At 40.9% G+C, this 19,015-nt stretch overlaps 2 protein-coding genes across 2 annotated transcripts; one reads left to right on the top strand and one right to left on the bottom strand.

The window, feature by feature from the left end:
* Positions 1 to 5,623: 5,623 nt before the first annotated feature.
* LOC136829569 (mucin-2-like) lies at positions 5,624 to 11,812 on the bottom strand. Its single transcript, XM_067088417.1, has 4 exons — positions 11,698 to 11,812; positions 8,404 to 10,310; positions 6,048 to 6,279; positions 5,624 to 5,772 (listed from the first exon to the last, which is right to left on the bottom strand). Exons 1-4 carry the CDS (start codon positions 11,810 to 11,812, stop codon positions 5,624 to 5,626), a joined length of 2,403 nt encoding a protein of 800 aa, XP_066944518.1.
* A 2,694-nt stretch (positions 11,813 to 14,506) lies between these two features.
* Positions 14,507 to 15,846, top strand: LOC136829568 (uncharacterized). The gene is made up of 2 exons (XM_067088416.1): positions 14,507 to 15,103; positions 15,676 to 15,846. The coding sequence occupies exons 1-2, from the start codon at positions 14,507 to 14,509 to the stop codon at positions 15,844 to 15,846; spliced, it is 768 nt and encodes a 255-aa protein (XP_066944517.1).
* The last annotated feature ends 3,169 nt before the right edge of the window (positions 15,847 to 19,015 follow it).

Here is a 19,015-nt window from a genome sequence, read left to right as displayed (position 1 = left end):
TTCTATTTTTATTGCCTTTGATTTCTATTTTTCCTTTTTATTGCCTCTGCTTTCCATTTTTCCGTTTTATTGCCTCTGCTTTCTATTTTTCCTTTTTTATTGCCTCTACTTTCTGTTTTCTATTTTTTATTGCGTCGTCTTTTTATTTTCAATTTTTATTACCTCTATACTTTCTATTTTTCCTTTTTATTGCCTCTACTTTCTGTTTTCTCTTTTTATTGCCTCGCCTTTCTATTATCTATTTTTATTGCCTCGGCTTCCTTTACAAAATGTCAGAGGTTAGCCTATATCCCACTCCAGACTTTTCAAAGGTGTCCTACTCCCACGTAAATCTCAGTCCGCATGCGCCCCCTTCCCCCATACATCTCCCCCTCTCTCTCTCTCTCTCTCTCTCTCTCTCTCTCTCTCTCTCTCTCTCTCTTCATCCGTGACCTCGGAGGTGGCCAAACCCCCCCCCCCTCCCCAGCCCCGTCTTTAGTTTTACAGAGTCGTTATAATCGTATTCATAACCGGACGGCAACCAACAATAGACCTTATATAAAACTCTCTCTCTCTCTCTCTCTCTCTCTCTCTCTCTCTCTCTCTCTCTCTCTCTCTCTCTTTGTGTGTGTGTGTGTGTGTGTGTGTGTGAAGATTCGCGAATAACAAGTGACTGGTCGTTTCATTTTTATTTTTCCTTTTTCTGTCGTCGCGAGAATGTTATGCGCGTTGCAACAACGGGTTTGATCGTTGTTGCACCCGTCAAAAATGCTTTCTGGGTCACTGGGGAGGCAAAAAGGTCCTAAAATTGCGGTCCTAAAATTAGGAGACGTCAGTGAATAGTTCCGTTGTTTACGTTTGTTGCGTCGTCACTGATATGCGTTCGTTTGATCGTTTGTTCCATTCGAAATCGTGTCGTCACTGATATGCGCTCGTTTGTTCTCTTCAAAATCTATTACCAGATACAGTAACTCTTTTTAAATGTTCATAAGAAAACACTCAAGCATTTATGCGTGAAGTGACCTGTGCACAGACTTTTGGGGGGAACCTGGTCAGTAATCAATCGCATTTCTCCCTTTGGCAACCTGAGATGTAGTAGCTGTCAGTCATAGGTGTACAAGTCAATCTTCATTTGGGGTTGGCTTTCCCGAGGGACCCCTGTAGAAATTATAGGAAAATTTTTGATTGACTCAAAACTTCGTCATTTAAAGAATTGGAGGCTGATTTATTGATTTCTCAGCAGGAAAAATGACGTAATTGAAAACGGGGTATTAGAGAAGACCTTGATGGTTTACTGAACTAAATTTGGCATGACTTTTTGAGAGAAGGTCATTTCATTTCCTTGTATTCTTTTATGAATGACGTCATTCGTTCTACTCAGTGATTTGGCAAATTATTTTTCTTCCTGTGTGTTTCTGCTTAAGCTAAAATCTTCCCAGTGAGCCTCTGAACAGCTCTGAAGAAATTCTTTTCTTACCATCTCTGAGAATGCCTGTTATTTTCCATCTGGGGGTGAACCCGAGTAATTTTACTTCCTCCTCCTCCTCCTCCTCCTCCTCCTCCTCCTCCTCCTCCTCCTCCTTCTTCTTTTTCTTCTTCTTCATCTTCTTCAATATGGTTTTGTTAGGGATCTTGCTGCCCTAGAGTGCTTCCTCAGGGCACCCTTTGGGGACCTTAACAAAACAATTTGCCTCTGAGAGAACGACGTTGCAAGACATCAGACTCATTTTAAGCATAAAAGAATCTCTACAGAGTACATTCATCACGAATTGGAACTGATAAGACAGCGGAACAGTCTCTCTGGAACTGATAAGGACAGCCGAACAGTCTCTCTGGAACTGATAAGGACAGCCAAACAGGCTCTCAGGAACTGGTAAGGACAGCTGAACAGTCTCTCTGGAACTGATAAGGACAGCCGAACAGTCTCCCTGGAACTGATAAGGACAGCCGGACAGTCTCTCTGGAACTGAAAAGGACAGACGAGCAGGCTCTCAGGAACTGGTAAGGACAGCCAAACAGGCTTGCTGGAGCTGATAAGGACATCCGAACAGTCTCTCTGGAACTGATAAGGACAGCCGAACTGTCTCTCTGGAACTGATAAGGACAGCTGAGCAGGCTCTCAGGAACTGGTAAGAAAAGCTGAACAGGCTCTCTGGAGCTAATAAGGACATCCGAACAATCTCTCAGGAACTGATAAGGACAGCCGAACAGTCTCTCTGGAACTGATAAGGACAGCTGAACAGTCTGTCTGGAACTGACAAGGACAGCTGAACAGTCTCTCTGGAACTGATAACGACAGCCGAGCAGGCTCTCAGGAACTGGTAAGGACAGCCAAACAGGCTCTCTGGAGCTGATAAGGACATACAAACAATCTCTCTGGACTGATAAGGACAGCCGAGCAGGCTCTCTGGAACTGATAAGGACAGCTGAGGAGGCTCTCTGCATCTGATAAGGACATCCGAATAATCTCTCTGGAACTGATAAGGACAGCCGAACAGTCTCTCTAGAATTGATAAGGACAGCCGAACAGTCTCTCTCTGGAACTGATAAGGACAGCCAAACATTCTCTCTGGAACTGATAAGGACAGCCGAGCAGGCTCTCAGGAACTGGTAAGGACAGCCAAACAGGCACTCTGGAACTGATAAGGACATCCAAACAATCTCTTTGGAACTGATAAGGACAGCCGAGCAGTCTCTCTGGAACTGATAAGGACAGCCGAGCAGGCTCTCAGAAACTGGGTAAGGACATCTGAACAGTCTCTCTGGAACTGATAAGGACAGCCGAACAGTCTCCCTCTGGAACTGATAAGGACAGCCGAACAGTCTCTCTCTCTGGAACTGATAAGGACAGCCGAGCAGGCTCTCAGGAACTGGTAAGGACAGCCGAACAATCTCTCTGGAACTGATAAGGGCAGCTGAGCAGGCTCTCAGAAACTGGTAAGGACAGCCGAAGAATCTCTCTGGAACTGATAAGGACAGCCGAACAGTCTCTCTCTGGAACTGGTAAGGACAGCCTAACAGTCTCTCTCTGGAACAGATAAGGACAGCTGAGCAGGCTCTCAGGAACTGGTAAAGACAGCCCAACTGGCTCTCTGGAGCTGATAAGGACATCCAAGTCTAACAATTTTTTTTTGTGTTTGAACAAACTCTCTGAACTGCTAAATTATTATTATTATTATTTAAGGACTTTAAACAGGTCTGAACAGTCTCCCTTGAAGAAAACTGGTATAAGGACAGCTGAACAGTTCTCTGTATGCCCATGCGTTTCTCCAAAAGGACTGATATGTAATCAGCCAGAACAGTCTCTCTGGAACTGATAGGGACAGCTGAACAGTCTCTCTGGAACTGGTAAGGACAGCCAAACGGTCTCTCTGGAACTGATAAGGACAGCCGAACAGTCTCTCTGGGACTGAAATTCTTCATCCTCGGACAGGCAAGCAGGCTCTGGATCTGAAAAAGAAACAGCTGAACAGGCTCTCTGGAGCTCAATCAGCACCGGACATCCCTATAAATACAATCTCTCTGGCACTACAACAGATCAAAAATGAACAGCCAAACAAACTCCCTGGAACTCATAAGGACAGCCACAATCTCTCCAAAACTGATGAGGACATCCGGACAGGCTTTCTGGAGCTGATAAGGACATCCGAACAAACTCTCCGGAACTGATAAGGACAGCCGAACAGGCCCTCTGAGACTGATAAGGACAATCAAACAGGTTCTCTGAAACTTATAAGGACAGCTGAATAGCCTCTCTGGAAACTGATAAGGATAGCCGAACAGACTCTCTGGGATTGATAAGGACAGCCGAACAGATATCCAGGACTAATAAGGACAGCCAAACAGGCTCTCTGGAACTGAAAAGCACAGCTGAACAGGCTCTCTGAGACCACTACAACCATCATCCTTCCTCCAGGACAGCCAAATAAAGGCTATCTGAGACTGATAGAGGACAGCCAAACAAGGAACAGCAACTCTGGAACTGATACAAGGACAGCCAGAACACGTCCAGAGGATGACCAACGAGCTGGTCTCGGCAAGTCTAACGAAATTTTTTTGTGTTTGAACAAACTAGTTCTGACTTTATTTTCCCTTTCAGGGCTAAATTATTATTATTATTATTATTATTATTATTATTATTATTATTATTATTATTATTATTATTATTATTATTATTATTATTTTATTGAATCCGATTGCTGCTACAATGCCATTCAGTTTAAAATACGCCTTTTCTGTTCTTCTAATGGTGTCCTCTTCTTTTGGAAGGCTGAAGATAAGTTGTCCCAATTCCTCTGCTGCTTCTATTGCCATTTCTGGGTTTATTATTATTATTATTATTATTATTATTATTATTATTATTATTATTATTATTATTATTATTATATCTGGAACCCAGTATACTTTTTATTTGTCCCTATGGAATTAAAAATGCGATTATACAATGTATATTGTAGAAATGTTTCTTTCTAGAAAAGCCATTTTACTTGTATTTGTCCCTGCAGAATTTAAAAATCGATTATGCAAATTTCATTCCATGTAAAACCACACTGCCCTGTCAGTTCTTCTTGTCGTCTGCCAAATCCTTCACTGAAACTTATTTATAGACAACAGTTTGCCTGCCGTGGAATACGATCCCTCTTGGCCTGTCGATAGACTGACATGTCTCCTGAAAAAATGTGTCATACTGTGACTTACTGTCAAGCAATTCCCCCTTGTTGACGAGTGATGCCGAAATGGTTTCACGTCTTAGCGAGGGTTTCTCGCAAGAGCTCATTTATATGCTTCCTTTGAATATAATTATCGTGAGCAGATGGGAAAAGATGTTACGGCAAAAAAAAAAAAAGTGATTGCTCATATTAATTTTGTGTAGATATGTTGTTTACGATCAGTGCTTTTCTTATTTACCTCCGTGGTCTGGAATAGTAACTGTTTGACAGACAGACGCTTGTCTTTAAATTATCATTTCTCTCTCTAAGTGCATAACCAGAACATGATTTTACATTTTTCAAATAAGGGTGTATAACACCACACTCAGGGATTGCGCGGTTTAGTGTATTTATGCATAATCAAAGTCAAGTGCTTGTAACATAATGTTTGTGAGACTAACATAATGTCTGTGAGACAATACAGTACGTGGAATATACACTTTGCAAATTGTCCAAAGCTACATCTACTAATTATGCAACGCATTGCTGATGAGACCCCGCTCTCTCAAGCAACTCCGTATTGTCATGAAAAAGAAATGGTTTTCAGGCTAACACAGGCTGAAAGAAAGGAAAACATGGCTATTAAGGCTAACACAGGCTAGAGAAAATTAAGACTCGACTCTGAAATAGACTCCACTTCCTCAGAGAGCCTCATTTTCAAAGACTGGCTCTCAACAGCTACCTGGGAAGTCTGAAAGAAAGCCTCTGTCTAGTTGTTAGAGTCGGCGCTAGATGGCGTCCATCGACATCCCTTTTCATTGTCTCTCTGTTGCATAGACGGCCCAGTCCTGTGGACATAGAAACCGCTGAAATCGCCTTTAGGAGTGGCTTTCGTTCACCTGTCATTCAACAGCACAACCTGAAATCTACTGCAGTGCGTTTCTCATCTGCTTGGCTCCTCAGAATCATTTTCAGTTATGATCAGTTATTTGCAATCAGTTCAACTTGCAACACGTGATTTTGTCAATCATGCCATTGCTTTGTTTAACACCTCCTGTAAACGCATATCCTGAAGGGCACACCGCTTCTGTCGTGGAAGCCGTTACGTCTGTGCAGGTGGTGGACATAAGGGACGATGCTTGACCTAAAAGAAAACAAATAGTGAATGTATCAGACTGAAATATTCGTGAAGAACAGGCTAGCAAGCGGTGCTGTTTATCTCACACTGCCCGAAAAATTTGTCGTTACGGCTTGTAAAGCTGTGTTGGTTAAGTACATAGACAATCTAGTAATGACATTGATGCATTATATGGCTATATATATAAATATATAAAGTGAGGTTGAAATACAATGTAACGGACATCAGCCGCTATTGTGAAAAAGTCTTTGTATTTTTTGTGTTATTTTTTTATAGCTTACACGTGTAAGATGACATATCGCAGCTCACTGCGATTGCCACTTTGCCAGAAGGACAGTTGGTTGGTGTGCTGACAGTTGATGTGGTACCCGACAGACTCTGGGGGCTGATGCTCAAGGTCTCCATTGAGACGATTCCCTTCGAGTTGGACTGCAGGATGAGTTTGACGATGACGGTCGAGGAGAGCTGGCTGGTGCACGGGACCGCCGCTGGGACAGAAAAAAAAATTACACACTTAGGAGAGTAAAAAAAGACACAAGCACATTTATGAGAATGGGAAAAAATGCACAGTTATGGGAAAGAAAAAAACACACACACTTCTGAGAAAGAAAAAAACACACGCACACTTATGAGAATAAAAAACACATACACACTTATGACACACACACACTTATGAGAATGGAAAAAGCACAGGGACATTTATGAGAATATTAAAAAACACGCACACTTATGAGAACAGAAAAACATGCACACTTATGAGAATAAAAAACATACACGCTTATGAGAAGAGAAAAAACACACACAGGATAGGCAAAACACTCACATATGAGAATAGAAAAAACACATGCACACTATGAGAATAAAAGACATGCACACTTATGAGAATAAAAAAACACGCACCCTTACGAGAATAGAAATAGCACACGCAATTATGAGAATAGAAATAGCACACGCAATTATGAGAATAGAAAAAACACACTTCTCAGAATAGAAAAAACACACGCACACTTATAAGAATAATAACATGCACACTTATGAGAATAAAAAAACAAGCATACGTACGAGAATAGAAAAAACACAGACAATTATGACAATAGAAAAAACACACACTTATGAGAATAGAAAAAACACACGCGCACTTATAAGAATAAAAAAATGCACACTTATGAGAACATAAAAAACACGTACTCTTACGAGAATAGAAAAAACGCAAACATATGAGAATAGAAAAAACACACACTTATGAGAATAGGAAAAACACACGCACACTTACAAGAATAAGAAAACATGCACACTTATGAGAATATAAAAAAAACACGTACGCTTATGAGAATAGAAAAAACACACTTATGAGAATAAAAAAAACACGCACACTTTTGAGACCAGAAAACATGCACACATATGAGAATAAATAAAACGCACACTTAAAAGAATGGAAAAACATAACACTTATGAGAATAGAAAAACACGCACATTTATGAGAATAGAAAAAAACAAATGCACACTTATGAGAATAAAAAAACACTCACACTCTTAGGTAACAGGTATTTTTATTGCATATTTGATAGATGAGGCTCGGGCCGTACTTTGTGTTTTGTTTACGTTTTTATTCATTAAAATATTTTCAATAGACTGCAACAAATCTCCAATTGCAAGCATTTACCTCGAAAACATTGCTTTCAGTCATACAGTTTTGTTTTTTTGTGAAATGCTCATACTTTTTTTGTGAAATGGACATACTTAGAGGTCGAGGGGAGAGAAAAAGCACTTGGAAAATGCGAAAAGAAGCTTATTTGATTGGCCATTTGAAAGGCTTGGTCCGCGTAATTGACATGGCTTTTAGTTTTCTGTAAAATAAAACTATTGCGCCGTTTTTGTCTGTCCGTCCGCATTTTTTTCTGTCCTCCCTCAGATCTTAAAAACTACTGAGGCTAGGGGGCTGCAGATTGGTATGTTGATCATCCACCCTCCAGCAATCAAACATACCAAATAGCAGCCCTGTAGCCTCAGTAGTTGCTATTTTATTTAAGGTTAAATTCAGCCATAATCGTGCGTCTGGCAACGATATAGGACATGCCACCACCAGACCGTGATTAAAGTCTCATGGGCCGCGGCTCATACAGCATTATACAAGACCACCGAAAGATAGATCTATTTTTAGTGGTCTTGATTATGCGCTGCACAGAAAACTCGATTGCGCCGAAGAAACTTCAGCGCATTTTGTACTTGTTTGGAATGGAAAAGACATTGAAAGTTGAGGGATGGAAACCGTGTTATATAGTTAGTAATTTCTGTGGCTCATTTTCTGGTTTATATTCCGGAGACGGTCTTTGCAGATTAAACCACTGATGTAGTCAACGGCTGATAAATATGTAGACAATTACAAAAGAAATACAAAATGACACAACTTAATTACACTCTATTCTCACTTCGAATTACGCTTCGTATGTATTGAAAAGTAAATTTCACCATTTCGATTATTATGCGTAGGAAGTTTTAAAACTTTATATATATTTATACATACTATATATATATATATATATATATATATATATATATATATATATATATATATATATATATATATATATATATATATATATATAGCTTAGAACATTTATGACCTAAGAGACTTACTGTTTGTTGGTGTAGTAGTTGTAGTTGAAGTTCGAGTGGTAGTGGTTGTTGAGGTCGTGGTGGTTGCAGATGTGGTTGTTGGGGTCGTGGTGGTTGTAGATGTGGTTGTTGGGGTTGTGGTGGTTGTAGATGTGGTTGTTGAGGTTGTGGTGGTTGTTGGGGTCGTTGTGGTTGTTGGGGTTGTGGTGGTTGTTGGTTGTTGGGGTTGTGGTGGTTGTTGGGGTCGTTGTGGTTGTTGGGGTTGTGGTGGTTGTTGGGGTCATTGTGGTTGTTGGGGTTGTGGTGGTTGTAGATGTAGTTGTTGGGGTCGTGGTGGTTGTTGGGGTTGTGGTGGTTGTTGGGGTCGTTGTGGTTGTTGGGGTTGTGGTGGTTGAAGATGTAGTTGTTGGGGTCGTGGTGGTTGTTGGGGTTGTGGTGGTTGTTGTTGGGGTTGGGGTTGGTGGTTGTAGATGTAGTTGTTGGGGTCGTGGTGGTTGTTGGGGTTGTGGTGGTTGTAGATGGAGTTGTTGGGGTCGTGGTGGTTGTTGGGGTTGTGGTGGTTGTTGGGGTCGTTGTGGTTGTTGGGGTTGTGGTGGTTGTAGATGTAGTTGTTGGGGTCGTGGCGGTTGTAGATGTGGTTGTTGGGGTTGTGGTGGTTGTAGGTGTGGTTGTTGCCGTTGTTGGAGTATTTGTAGTGGTTGTTGTTGATGGTGTAGTTGTCTCAGATGTTGTTATAGTTGTAGGGGTCGTAGTAGTCTCAGATGTTGTTGTAGTTGTAGGGGTTGTTGTAGTAGTCTCAGTGGTTGTTGCAGGGGTTGTAGTAGTTTCAGGGGTTGTGGTAGTTGTAGTAGTTTTGGGAGTTGTGGTAGTTGTAGGGGTTGTGGTAGTTGTACTAGTCTCAGTGGTTGTTGTTGTAGGGGTTGTAGTAGTCCCAGGGGTTGTGGTAGTTGTAGGTGTTGTAGTAGTCTCAGGGGTTGTGGTAGTTGTAGGTGTTGTAGTAGTCTCAGGGGTTGTGGTAGTCTCAGGGGTTGTGGTAGTTGTAGGGGTTGTAGTAGTCTCAGGGGTTGTAGTAGTTGTAGAGGTTGTAGTAGTCTCAGGGGTTGTGGTAGTTGTAGTAGTTGTAGGGGTTGTGGTAGTTGTAATTGTCTCAGGGGTTGTGGTAGTTGTGGAAGTTGTTGTAGTTGTAGAGGTTGTTGTAGTTGTAGGGGTTGTGTTAGTTGTAGTAGTCTCAGGGGTTGTGGTAGTTGTGGAAGTTGTTGTAGTCTCAGGGGTTGTGGAAGTTGTTGTAGTCTCAGATGTTTTGGTAGTTGTTAGAGTTGTTGTAGTCTCAGGTGTTGTGGTAGTTGTTGGAGTTGTTGTAGTTGTAGAGGTCGAGGTAGTTGTAGGAATTGTGGTAGTTGTAGGTGTTGTGGTAGTAGGAGATGTTGTAGTTGTAGGGGTTGTGGTAGGTGTAGGAACTGTGGTAGTTGTAGATGTTATAGTAGTTGTTGGGGTTGTGGCAGTTGTTGGGGCTGTTGTAGTCTCAGGGGTTGTGGTAGTTGTAGGAGTTGTAGTTGTAGAGCTTGTGGTAGTTGTAGGAGTTGTTGTGGTTGTCTGAGATGTTGTGGTAGTTGTAGGGGTTGTAGTAGTCTGAGAGGCTGTTGTAGTTGTAGTTGGGGTGGTGGTTGTTGTGGGGGTTGAAGTTGATGAGGATGTAGTTGTTGACGTAGTGGTCATGGTCGAGGTAGTGGTTGTTGTAGTCGGGGTTGTAGTCAGTGTTGTAGAAGTTGTAGAAGTTGAAGAAGTCGAGGACACTGTTGTGAGAGACAAGGCAGGCAGGTAGAAACTGAAGCCTGGGTCACTGACGCAAGGCGCAAAGGAGTCTGTCACCTGACAGGTCCTCTTTGTCTGTCCTGGTACCTGGAGGTTGAAGCCACTGCAGCCGACATCTGTCGGGAGAAATGAGAAATACAGTAGGTACTCCAGGAGTTGGAAGTTGAGGTCCTTTGGAAAACAGGTTAAAAATGCGCGGAAGTTTCTTCTCCGTAGTCCAGTTTTCTGTACATTGTATAATCAAGGCCACCGAAAATAGATCTATCTTTCGGTGGTCTCAGTATAATGATGTATGAGCCGCCGCCCATGAAACTTTAACCACGGGCCGGTGGTGGCCTATCCTATATCTTTGCCAGAAGCACGATCATGGGTAACTTCAACCTTAAATAGAATAAAAACTACTGAAGCTAGAAGGCTGCATTTTGGTCTGTTTGATGATTGGAGGGTGGATGATCTACATACCAATTTGCATCCCCCTCTAGCTCAGTAGCTTTTAAGATCTGAGGGCGAACAGAAAAAGTGTGGACGGACAGACAAAACTGGCAATGTAGTTTTCTTTTCAAATAACTAAGAAGGATGTTGCTGAGTTGATGTCCTTATTTAGATAAAATAGTTTCCTTTGGATAACAAGGAGACGCAAGGACTCTGTAAGTCTGATCTGTGGTCATAAGTTAGAAGTTTATTAGGTCTGGTCTTTTGGTCAAATTGTGGATACTGGTAATTTATCAAGAATGGCCACATCACTGCAAATTCTTAATTGCTGTTTAAACAACAAATTCTGTAGCTATTTGAGAGGTGTTCATTTAGCACTGTTACATAGCACTGGAGTGCAGATTTGGCTGTCAGTCATCATTCTCTTTCCACCCCAGGTCTTAGTTAAAAAAACCGAGAAAATGTAGTTTTTAGTTTTCTGTAAAAGAAAACTATTGAGATGGCTATTTGTCTGTCCGTCCGCACTTTTTCTGTCCGCCATCAGGTCTTAAAATCTACTGAGGCTAGAAGACTGCAAATTGGGGTGTTCACCATCCACAATCCAATCATCAAACATACCAAATTGCAGCCCTCTATCCTCAGTAGTTTTTATTTTATTTAAGGTTAAGGTTAGCCATGATCATGCATCTGGCACTAGTTAGAGGTGCCATCCGCCGATGCATCTTGACTTGACCGCATCTGGGGAGCAACTGAGCGCTGCCCAGTTGTCGCTGAGAGTTTCGTACTGCAGTACATCAAGAGTTTCTTACAGCATTATATGCTGTACAGAAAACTTGATTGTGCTGGAGGAGCTTCAGCGCATTTTTTACTTGTTGCTCAGTGACACATCCGCTAATAACTAGCTAGTCACTGTCCTATTCCTTGCTCAGAATATCATTCACTTGTTCACACCATCACGTCACGTCACCATCAAGCACATGGCATTCACCGTCACATCACGACACGTTTTCTTGGAAAGAATATTTTGACGTGACATGATGTGACATGACGGTACTTATGCAAGTTTCTTACCGCTAAATCTGTGAGTCACTGAGGTTGGGCACAAACTGAACTGCATTGTGATGGATAGTGTGAATACAAGGCACAGTTGATGGGACGGTGACATGACGTCATGTGTCGGTGACATGATGGTATAATCTGTGCTTTCGTTTGCCAGAAGCAACATGTGATTTACTTATCCTCATTTCCTCATTTCCATATGGACCTTAGCCAAATTCTATTAAGCAGGGATGTTATCTTTTGACATGTTTTACCACCTGAGTGCCAGCCATTGTTAATAACTTGGTATACCTCACGTGTGATCGCTCTTTGGAAACATACCAAAGAATTTAGAAGTTTGTGCCCCCATGCAACATTCTCATAAGGACTGGACATGTAGGTGAAATTGAGATTATTGATAGACTTGTACTGATTAGGCCATCAGTAGGAAATTGATGAATAATTCATCAACTGCATTGCTGGTATACAACTTACGATCTGTGAGTATACATAAGCCTAAACACAGCCTAACTTGCAGATGCTCTGTTATAGCTCTCCTTCTGAGCCTTGGCTTAGCTACTCGAGGGTAGGCCTGTTCTCTTCTTCTCTCCTTCTGCTGTCATGTAATAAGGTTCTTTTATATCTGCTCAGAATCCCACATCACTGTATTCCTCCTTGTATTTTGATAATTTAATTATGTTTTTATCCATGTATTTATTAATTTGTTAATTTAGTTTTTCTTTTCTAGTAACTGATCTCGCCTTTCTGTATTTCCTATCACCTTCTGTTACTTCTTCCAAAAGAATACTATATTCTATGGAAGCTTGAACTTCAAGTTAGTGGCCCCTGCGCTGGGCTTGTTCCATATGAATAGGGTTCATCTTCTGGATAATAATAATAATAATAATAATAATAATAATAATAATAATAATAAAGATGGGCGCCATGGCAGAGTGGTTTAGCTCATCGATGGACTGGTTAAGCAACATTGGGGCTGGTTAGTCATTGGATGGGTGACCACTCTCCTAGGCATTGATTCATTGGGAAAGAATCTTTACCATAATTTCTTCAGTCTACTCAGCTGTAAATGGGTACCTATTCTCGATGGGGTAGGTTCCAGCTATGGGTTAAATAGCAAAACACAGCAATGATGGAAAGAAATGAAAGAATAAACGACGACGACGTAAATGGAACCTCTGGCAACAGAGGAGCTTCGTCCGGGAGCTAGGTATACAACCCAGTCGACGGGGAGGACGGCCAGGTACTTGGAGGTCATCATCCAGCAACTGGCCACCACAACGACAGTAACCAGCAACCAGAGACTGGAGTTACAGAGGCAAACCAGAAGAAGAAATGGACAAGAGGAGATAATAAGGAAACGGAGATGCTATATCAGAAGCAACCCAACAGAAAGAGAATACAGAAGAAGATTGGTCAACATCTGGAATGAGAGATATAACACCCCTCAAACAGAACAGAGGCTGGCAGACCAAGTAAGGAACATAAAGAAAAAGTACTGGCTTTCCACAACAGAAAGAGGAACTGGAAAGAGAAATAACACCCAGCAACAAAGGGCAAGAAGACGAACTAAGAGATGATGACACAGAAAACGACAGGAATGATGAGCGACCAAACAACAGCACATGAGAGAACACCAAAGATGTAACAGAAAGGTCAGAATGGGTGGAAGAGATCAGACAATGGATGAAACCAGATACAGAAAGAACAAAGATCCCCTCCATGAAAGCCTACAACACAAAGAAACTAAGGGAAAAAACAAGTGAAGTTAATGAAATAATGAGACTAATCCACATCACCAGTATCACAGAAACAAATAACCTGGCATATACAGGAGCAAGACTAGTAGTAGAACTCATGGGGATACAAACACCAACACCACCATCACAACCAACCCAACAGAAACCAAAACAGCAACAGCCTTGGAAAAGGCGCCTGGAAAAACAAATCATAGTGATGAGATCCGACTTGAGTAGACTGAAATAGATGGCAGAAAAGAGGCTAAGAAGCAAGAAAACAAGAGAGGAACTGAATGAGAAATACAAAGTACAGGAGAAGGGACTAAACAACACAATAGAAGATATAAAACAGAGGCTTAAAGCCAAAGCACATAAGATCCAATGGTACATGAACAGGAATAAAGGATACCAACAGAACAAACTCTTCAGAACCAACCAGAAGAGACTATACAGCCAACTAAGAGGGGAAGACAACCACCAGGAAATTCCTGAAGCAGAACCAAGTAAGAGACTCTGGAAAAACATATGGAGCAATCCAGTATCACACAACAAACATGCAACATGGCTTCCAGGAAATCAAGACAGAAGAAATGGGGAGAATAAAATAAAGGTTCACCTAGATCATGACAGACACAGTCAGACACCAACTAAAGAAAATGCCCAACTGGAAAGCCCCAGGTCCCAATGAAGTCCATGGATACTGGCTCAAAAACTTCAAGGCCCTACACCCACAAATAGCAGAACAACTCCAGCATTGTATCACAAACCACCATGCTCCCAAATGGATGACCACAGGGAGAACATCCTTAGTACAGAAAGACAAGAACACAGGAAATATAGCAAGTAACTACAGTCCTATCACCTGCCTACCAATAATGTGGAAGTTACTAACAGGCATCATCAGTGAACGGCAATACAACTACCTAGAGGACACAAACACCATCCCCCACCAACAGAAAGGCTGCAGAAGGAAATGTTGTGGCACTAAAGACCAGCTCCTAATAGACAAAATGGTAATGAAGAGTAGTAAGAGAAGGAGAACCAACCTAAGCATGGCATGGATTGACTATAAGAAAGCCTTCAACATGATACTGCACACGTGGCTAATAGAATGCCTGAAAATATATGGGGCAGAGGAAAACACCATCAACTTCCTTAAAACTACAATGCTCAACTGGAATGCAGTACTTACAAGCTCTGGGATAGGACTAGCAGAGATTAACATCAGGAGAGGGATCTTTCAAGACAATTCACTGTACCCACTACTCTTCGTAGTAGCCATGATTCCCATGACAAAAGTACTGCAGAAGAAGGATGCTGGGTACCAACTCAAGAAAGGAGGCAGCAGAACTAACTATCTGATGTTCATGGATGACATCAAGTTGTATGGCAAGAGCATCAAGGAAATAGATACTCTAATCCAAATAGAAAAATGCACCTTGGTCAACATACAAAAAGGCAAAGTAACAAGGACTGAAGGGATGAAGCTACCAGACGGGAATAACATCAGATACATAAATGAGACAGGATACAAATACCTGGGAATGATAGGAGAGGATATAAAACACCAAGAGACGAAGGACATAGTCAGGAAAGAATACTTGCAGAAACTTAAGGCGATACTCAAATCAAAACTCAACGCTGGAAACATGACAAAATCCATAAGCACGTGGGCAGTATCAGTAATCAGATACAGCACAGGAGTAGTGGAGTGGACAAAGGCTGAACTCTGCAGCATAGACCAGAAAACTAGAAAACACATGAAAATACACAAAGCACTACACCCAAGAGTAAATACAGACAGACAAAGGAAGGGTGGAGAGGGCTACTAAGCACAGAAGACTGCGTCAACATTGAGAGCAGAGCACTGGGGCAATATCTGAAAGCCAGTGAAGATGAGTGGCTAAGGAGTGCATGGGAAGAAGGACTGATAAAATTAGACGAAGACCCAAAAATATTCATAGACAGGAGAATGAAAAACAGAACAGAGGAACGGCACAACAAACCAATGCATGGACAGTACATGAGACAGACAAAAGAACTGGCCAGCGATGAAACATGGCAATGGCTACAGAGGAAAGAACTCAAGAAGGAAACAGAAGGAATGCTAACAGTGGCACAAAATCAGGCCCTAAGAACCAGATATGTCCAAAGAACAATAGATGGAAACAACATCTCACCCATATGCAGGAAATGCAATATGAAAGACGAGGCCATAAATCATATAGCAAGCGAATGTCCAGCTCTTGCACAGACCCAGTACAAAAAGAGGCATGATTCAGTAGCAAAAGCCCTCCACTGGAGCCTGTGCAAGAAACATCAGCTAGCTTGCAGCAATAAGTGGTGCAAACACCCACCTGAGGGAGTGATAGAAAATGATCAGGCAAAGATCCTCTGCGACTATGGTATCAGAACAGTAGGGTGACACGTGCCAATAGACCAAACGTGACCTTGACTGACAAAATCAAGAAGAAAATATCACTCATTGATGTCGCAACACCATGGGACACCAGAGTGGATGAGAAAGAAAGAGAAAAAAATGTTAAGTATCAACATCTGAAAATCGAAACAAGAAGGATATGGAATATGCCAGTGGAAAACTAGGCACAATCCCAAGATCCCTGAAAAGGAATCTGGAAAAAACTAGATGCCACAGTAGCTCCAGGACTCAAGCAGGAAAAGTGTGCTACTAGAAACAGCGCACATAGTGAGAAAAGTGATGGACCCTAAGGAGGCAGGATGCAACCCGGAACCCCAACACTATAAAAACCACCAGTAGAATAGGACGACTGTGATAGACCAAAAAAAAAAAAATAATAATAATAATAATAATAATAATAATAATAATAATAATAATAATAATAATAATAATAATAATAATAATAATAATCTAAGGAAAAAATGCCCTGTACAAAGTGGGAATCTCACAACCTGAACTCAGCGTCATCTGAAAAAATAATTCTGGTCCTTGACCAACTAAATTCTCAACAATTCTGTAAGGTCTAACTTTCACCCCATAGTCAACTAAAAGAGAAGCCAGTCATTTCGAGATTGGCACCTCACGAACGTATGCACCAGGTTCCCTAGCCAAAGGTAATCGATAAATAAAAGGTAACTGAAATAGCTTCCGTCTTCCTTTGCTCCTGTACGTCATCGTTTACGCAAAGACTCAAGCTGGATTTATGGCAAAGGCTCACTAATTGAAGGGAATGAGAGATTTTTCCGAGGATATAAGTTTATGGGGACCGAGGATTTATGTTTTTGCAGTTTCAGGATTTTTCTGCTTCTTTGTGTATGATTTGCAACTCAGTGTTATTTTGAAGTACAAGTTTGCTGTAATGTATTGTTGCAGCAGGTTTTAGTAAATAATTTTGGGGAGCTCTCTAAGAATAACAGAACTGTAGACTTCACTGTTAACAAAGGCTCACTTAATATGACATATATATATATATATATATATATATATATATATATATATATATATATATATATATATATATATATATATATATATATATATATAAATTATTATTATATATTATAATATATATATATTTATGTGTGTGTATAAATATAGATATATATGTACATTAATAACTGGACCTCATTTAGACAGGATGGTATCTAACAGAGATTTTTATTCAAAAAAAGTCACAAGCTTTCAAGGACTTTCTCCCCTCATCAATGAGGACAGACAGTCCTTGAAAGCTTTTAACTGGTGAGATACCATCCTGTTTGTTTTTTTTTACAAAAATCTCGGTGAGATACCATCCTGTTTAAATGAGCCCCTTTTATATATATATATATATATATATATATATATATATATATATATATATATATATATATATATATATATATATATATATGTATATATATATATCATGCACATATTTTCCGTGTCCCATCCCGTCTACAGGGATGAAGTTGCAAGCTCCATGTCCTTCTCTTTACCCCAGTTGACGCTGGTACCCATTCACAGTAGGGTCAACAAGAACTCCATTATATTTCAAAGTATTTCAAAGATTCTCCAAATCTGGAACCGCTAAAATGCTCCACATTTCCGTCGGTATTGCGCGTCTACCATACCTCACGCGGTGCACTGTAGGCATTACTTGAGGTTCTTTGTAGCGTCCCTTCTGGCCCTAGCTGCAACGCCTTTCATTCTTCCGTCTTACTTTCCACCCTCTCCTAACAATTGCATCATAGTGCAACTGCGAGGTTTTCCTCATGTTGCACCTTTGCAACCTTTTTACTCTCAATTTCCCTTTCAGTGCTGAACGACCTCATAGGCCCCAGCGCTTGGCCTTTGGCCTAAATCTTATATATTCAGTTCCTACCAATACCGGGCCAATTCTAGCTGATAATAGGCCTACCATTTTCACATATGGAAGCACAGGCCGTGAGAGAAGTCACTTGAACCGTCCTCAGGACATTCCCGCAGCGGCTCCTCTCGTCGTGTCTTTGGTACAACTCTTTAGTCTGCGCCGACGTCCTCCTGACGACGAAGAGCGTCGTCAGGCAATACAAGGTCTGCTGAAGGAGGTGGGTCATCGCCGTTCGAGGTTGACCTGTGGAAGAGAGAGAGGGAGGATTTTGTTGGAATAACGCAGATTTACGGTGAACTTATGCAAACATGAAACATGAAGTGTTAACTGATACTTGATCTAGATTTATTCTTATATTTAAATAAAAGTATAATATATATATATATATATATATATATATATATATATATATATATATATATATATATATATTTATTTCTACACATATACATATATATACACATATACATATATATGTATATATGTGTGTGTATAAATATGCACATATGTATAATTATTTCCACATCTGAGAAATTGAACTGGAAAAACGAGACGACATTTTATTTTCTATTCATATTTTCGTTACTTATGTACGGATTCTTGTTATTCCGATTTTTCACAAACCTCCTCCATTTGTGTCGCAGTAAATAGAACCGTGTTTGCACAAAGGCAGTTGTCAATACTGTGTCATTAGCACGGCACAACAACAGGTAAACAGAACTGCAGGCGAACCCAAAGTATTTTGAAGTTACAGAATGTTGAGGATGTACCGCATTCCTCATTGATGTGCATCAGAAGTAGATCTGTACATTTATATATTATTATTTTGGTAAAGATGGGGTTTATCTCTTGCGTCCCTTAAAAGAGCTTTTAATCTAATATGCAGATTTTAGAACAGAATACAAAATTTAGGCCAAAGGCCAAGCGCTGGGACCTATGAGGTCATTCAGCGCTGAAAGGGAAATTGACAGTAAGGTCTGAAAGATGTAACAGGAGAAAGACCTCGCAGTTGCACTTTGAAACAACTGCTAGAGAGGGTGGAAAGTCAGATGGAAGGAGGAGAATATGAACGGAGGTACAGGAAAAGGAATGAAAAGATGTTGCAGCTAGGGGCCGAAACGCTGCAAAGACGCTTATGCCTACAGTGTACCACGTGAGGTGCACAGACGGCACTATCCCCCCCACGTGGATTGTACAAATTTTAAACGTCTCCCCCAAAGTTTCTGTTATTGATGTCGTATATAATCATCTTAATAAGCCGAAATT

This window comes from Macrobrachium rosenbergii, chromosome 44 (genome assembly GCF_040412425.1).
Source record: "Macrobrachium rosenbergii isolate ZJJX-2024 chromosome 44, ASM4041242v1, whole genome shotgun sequence".
NCBI classification, from domain to species: domain Eukaryota; kingdom Metazoa; phylum Arthropoda; class Malacostraca; order Decapoda; family Palaemonidae; genus Macrobrachium; species Macrobrachium rosenbergii.
This window is presented reverse-complemented; position numbering and strand designations above follow the sequence as displayed.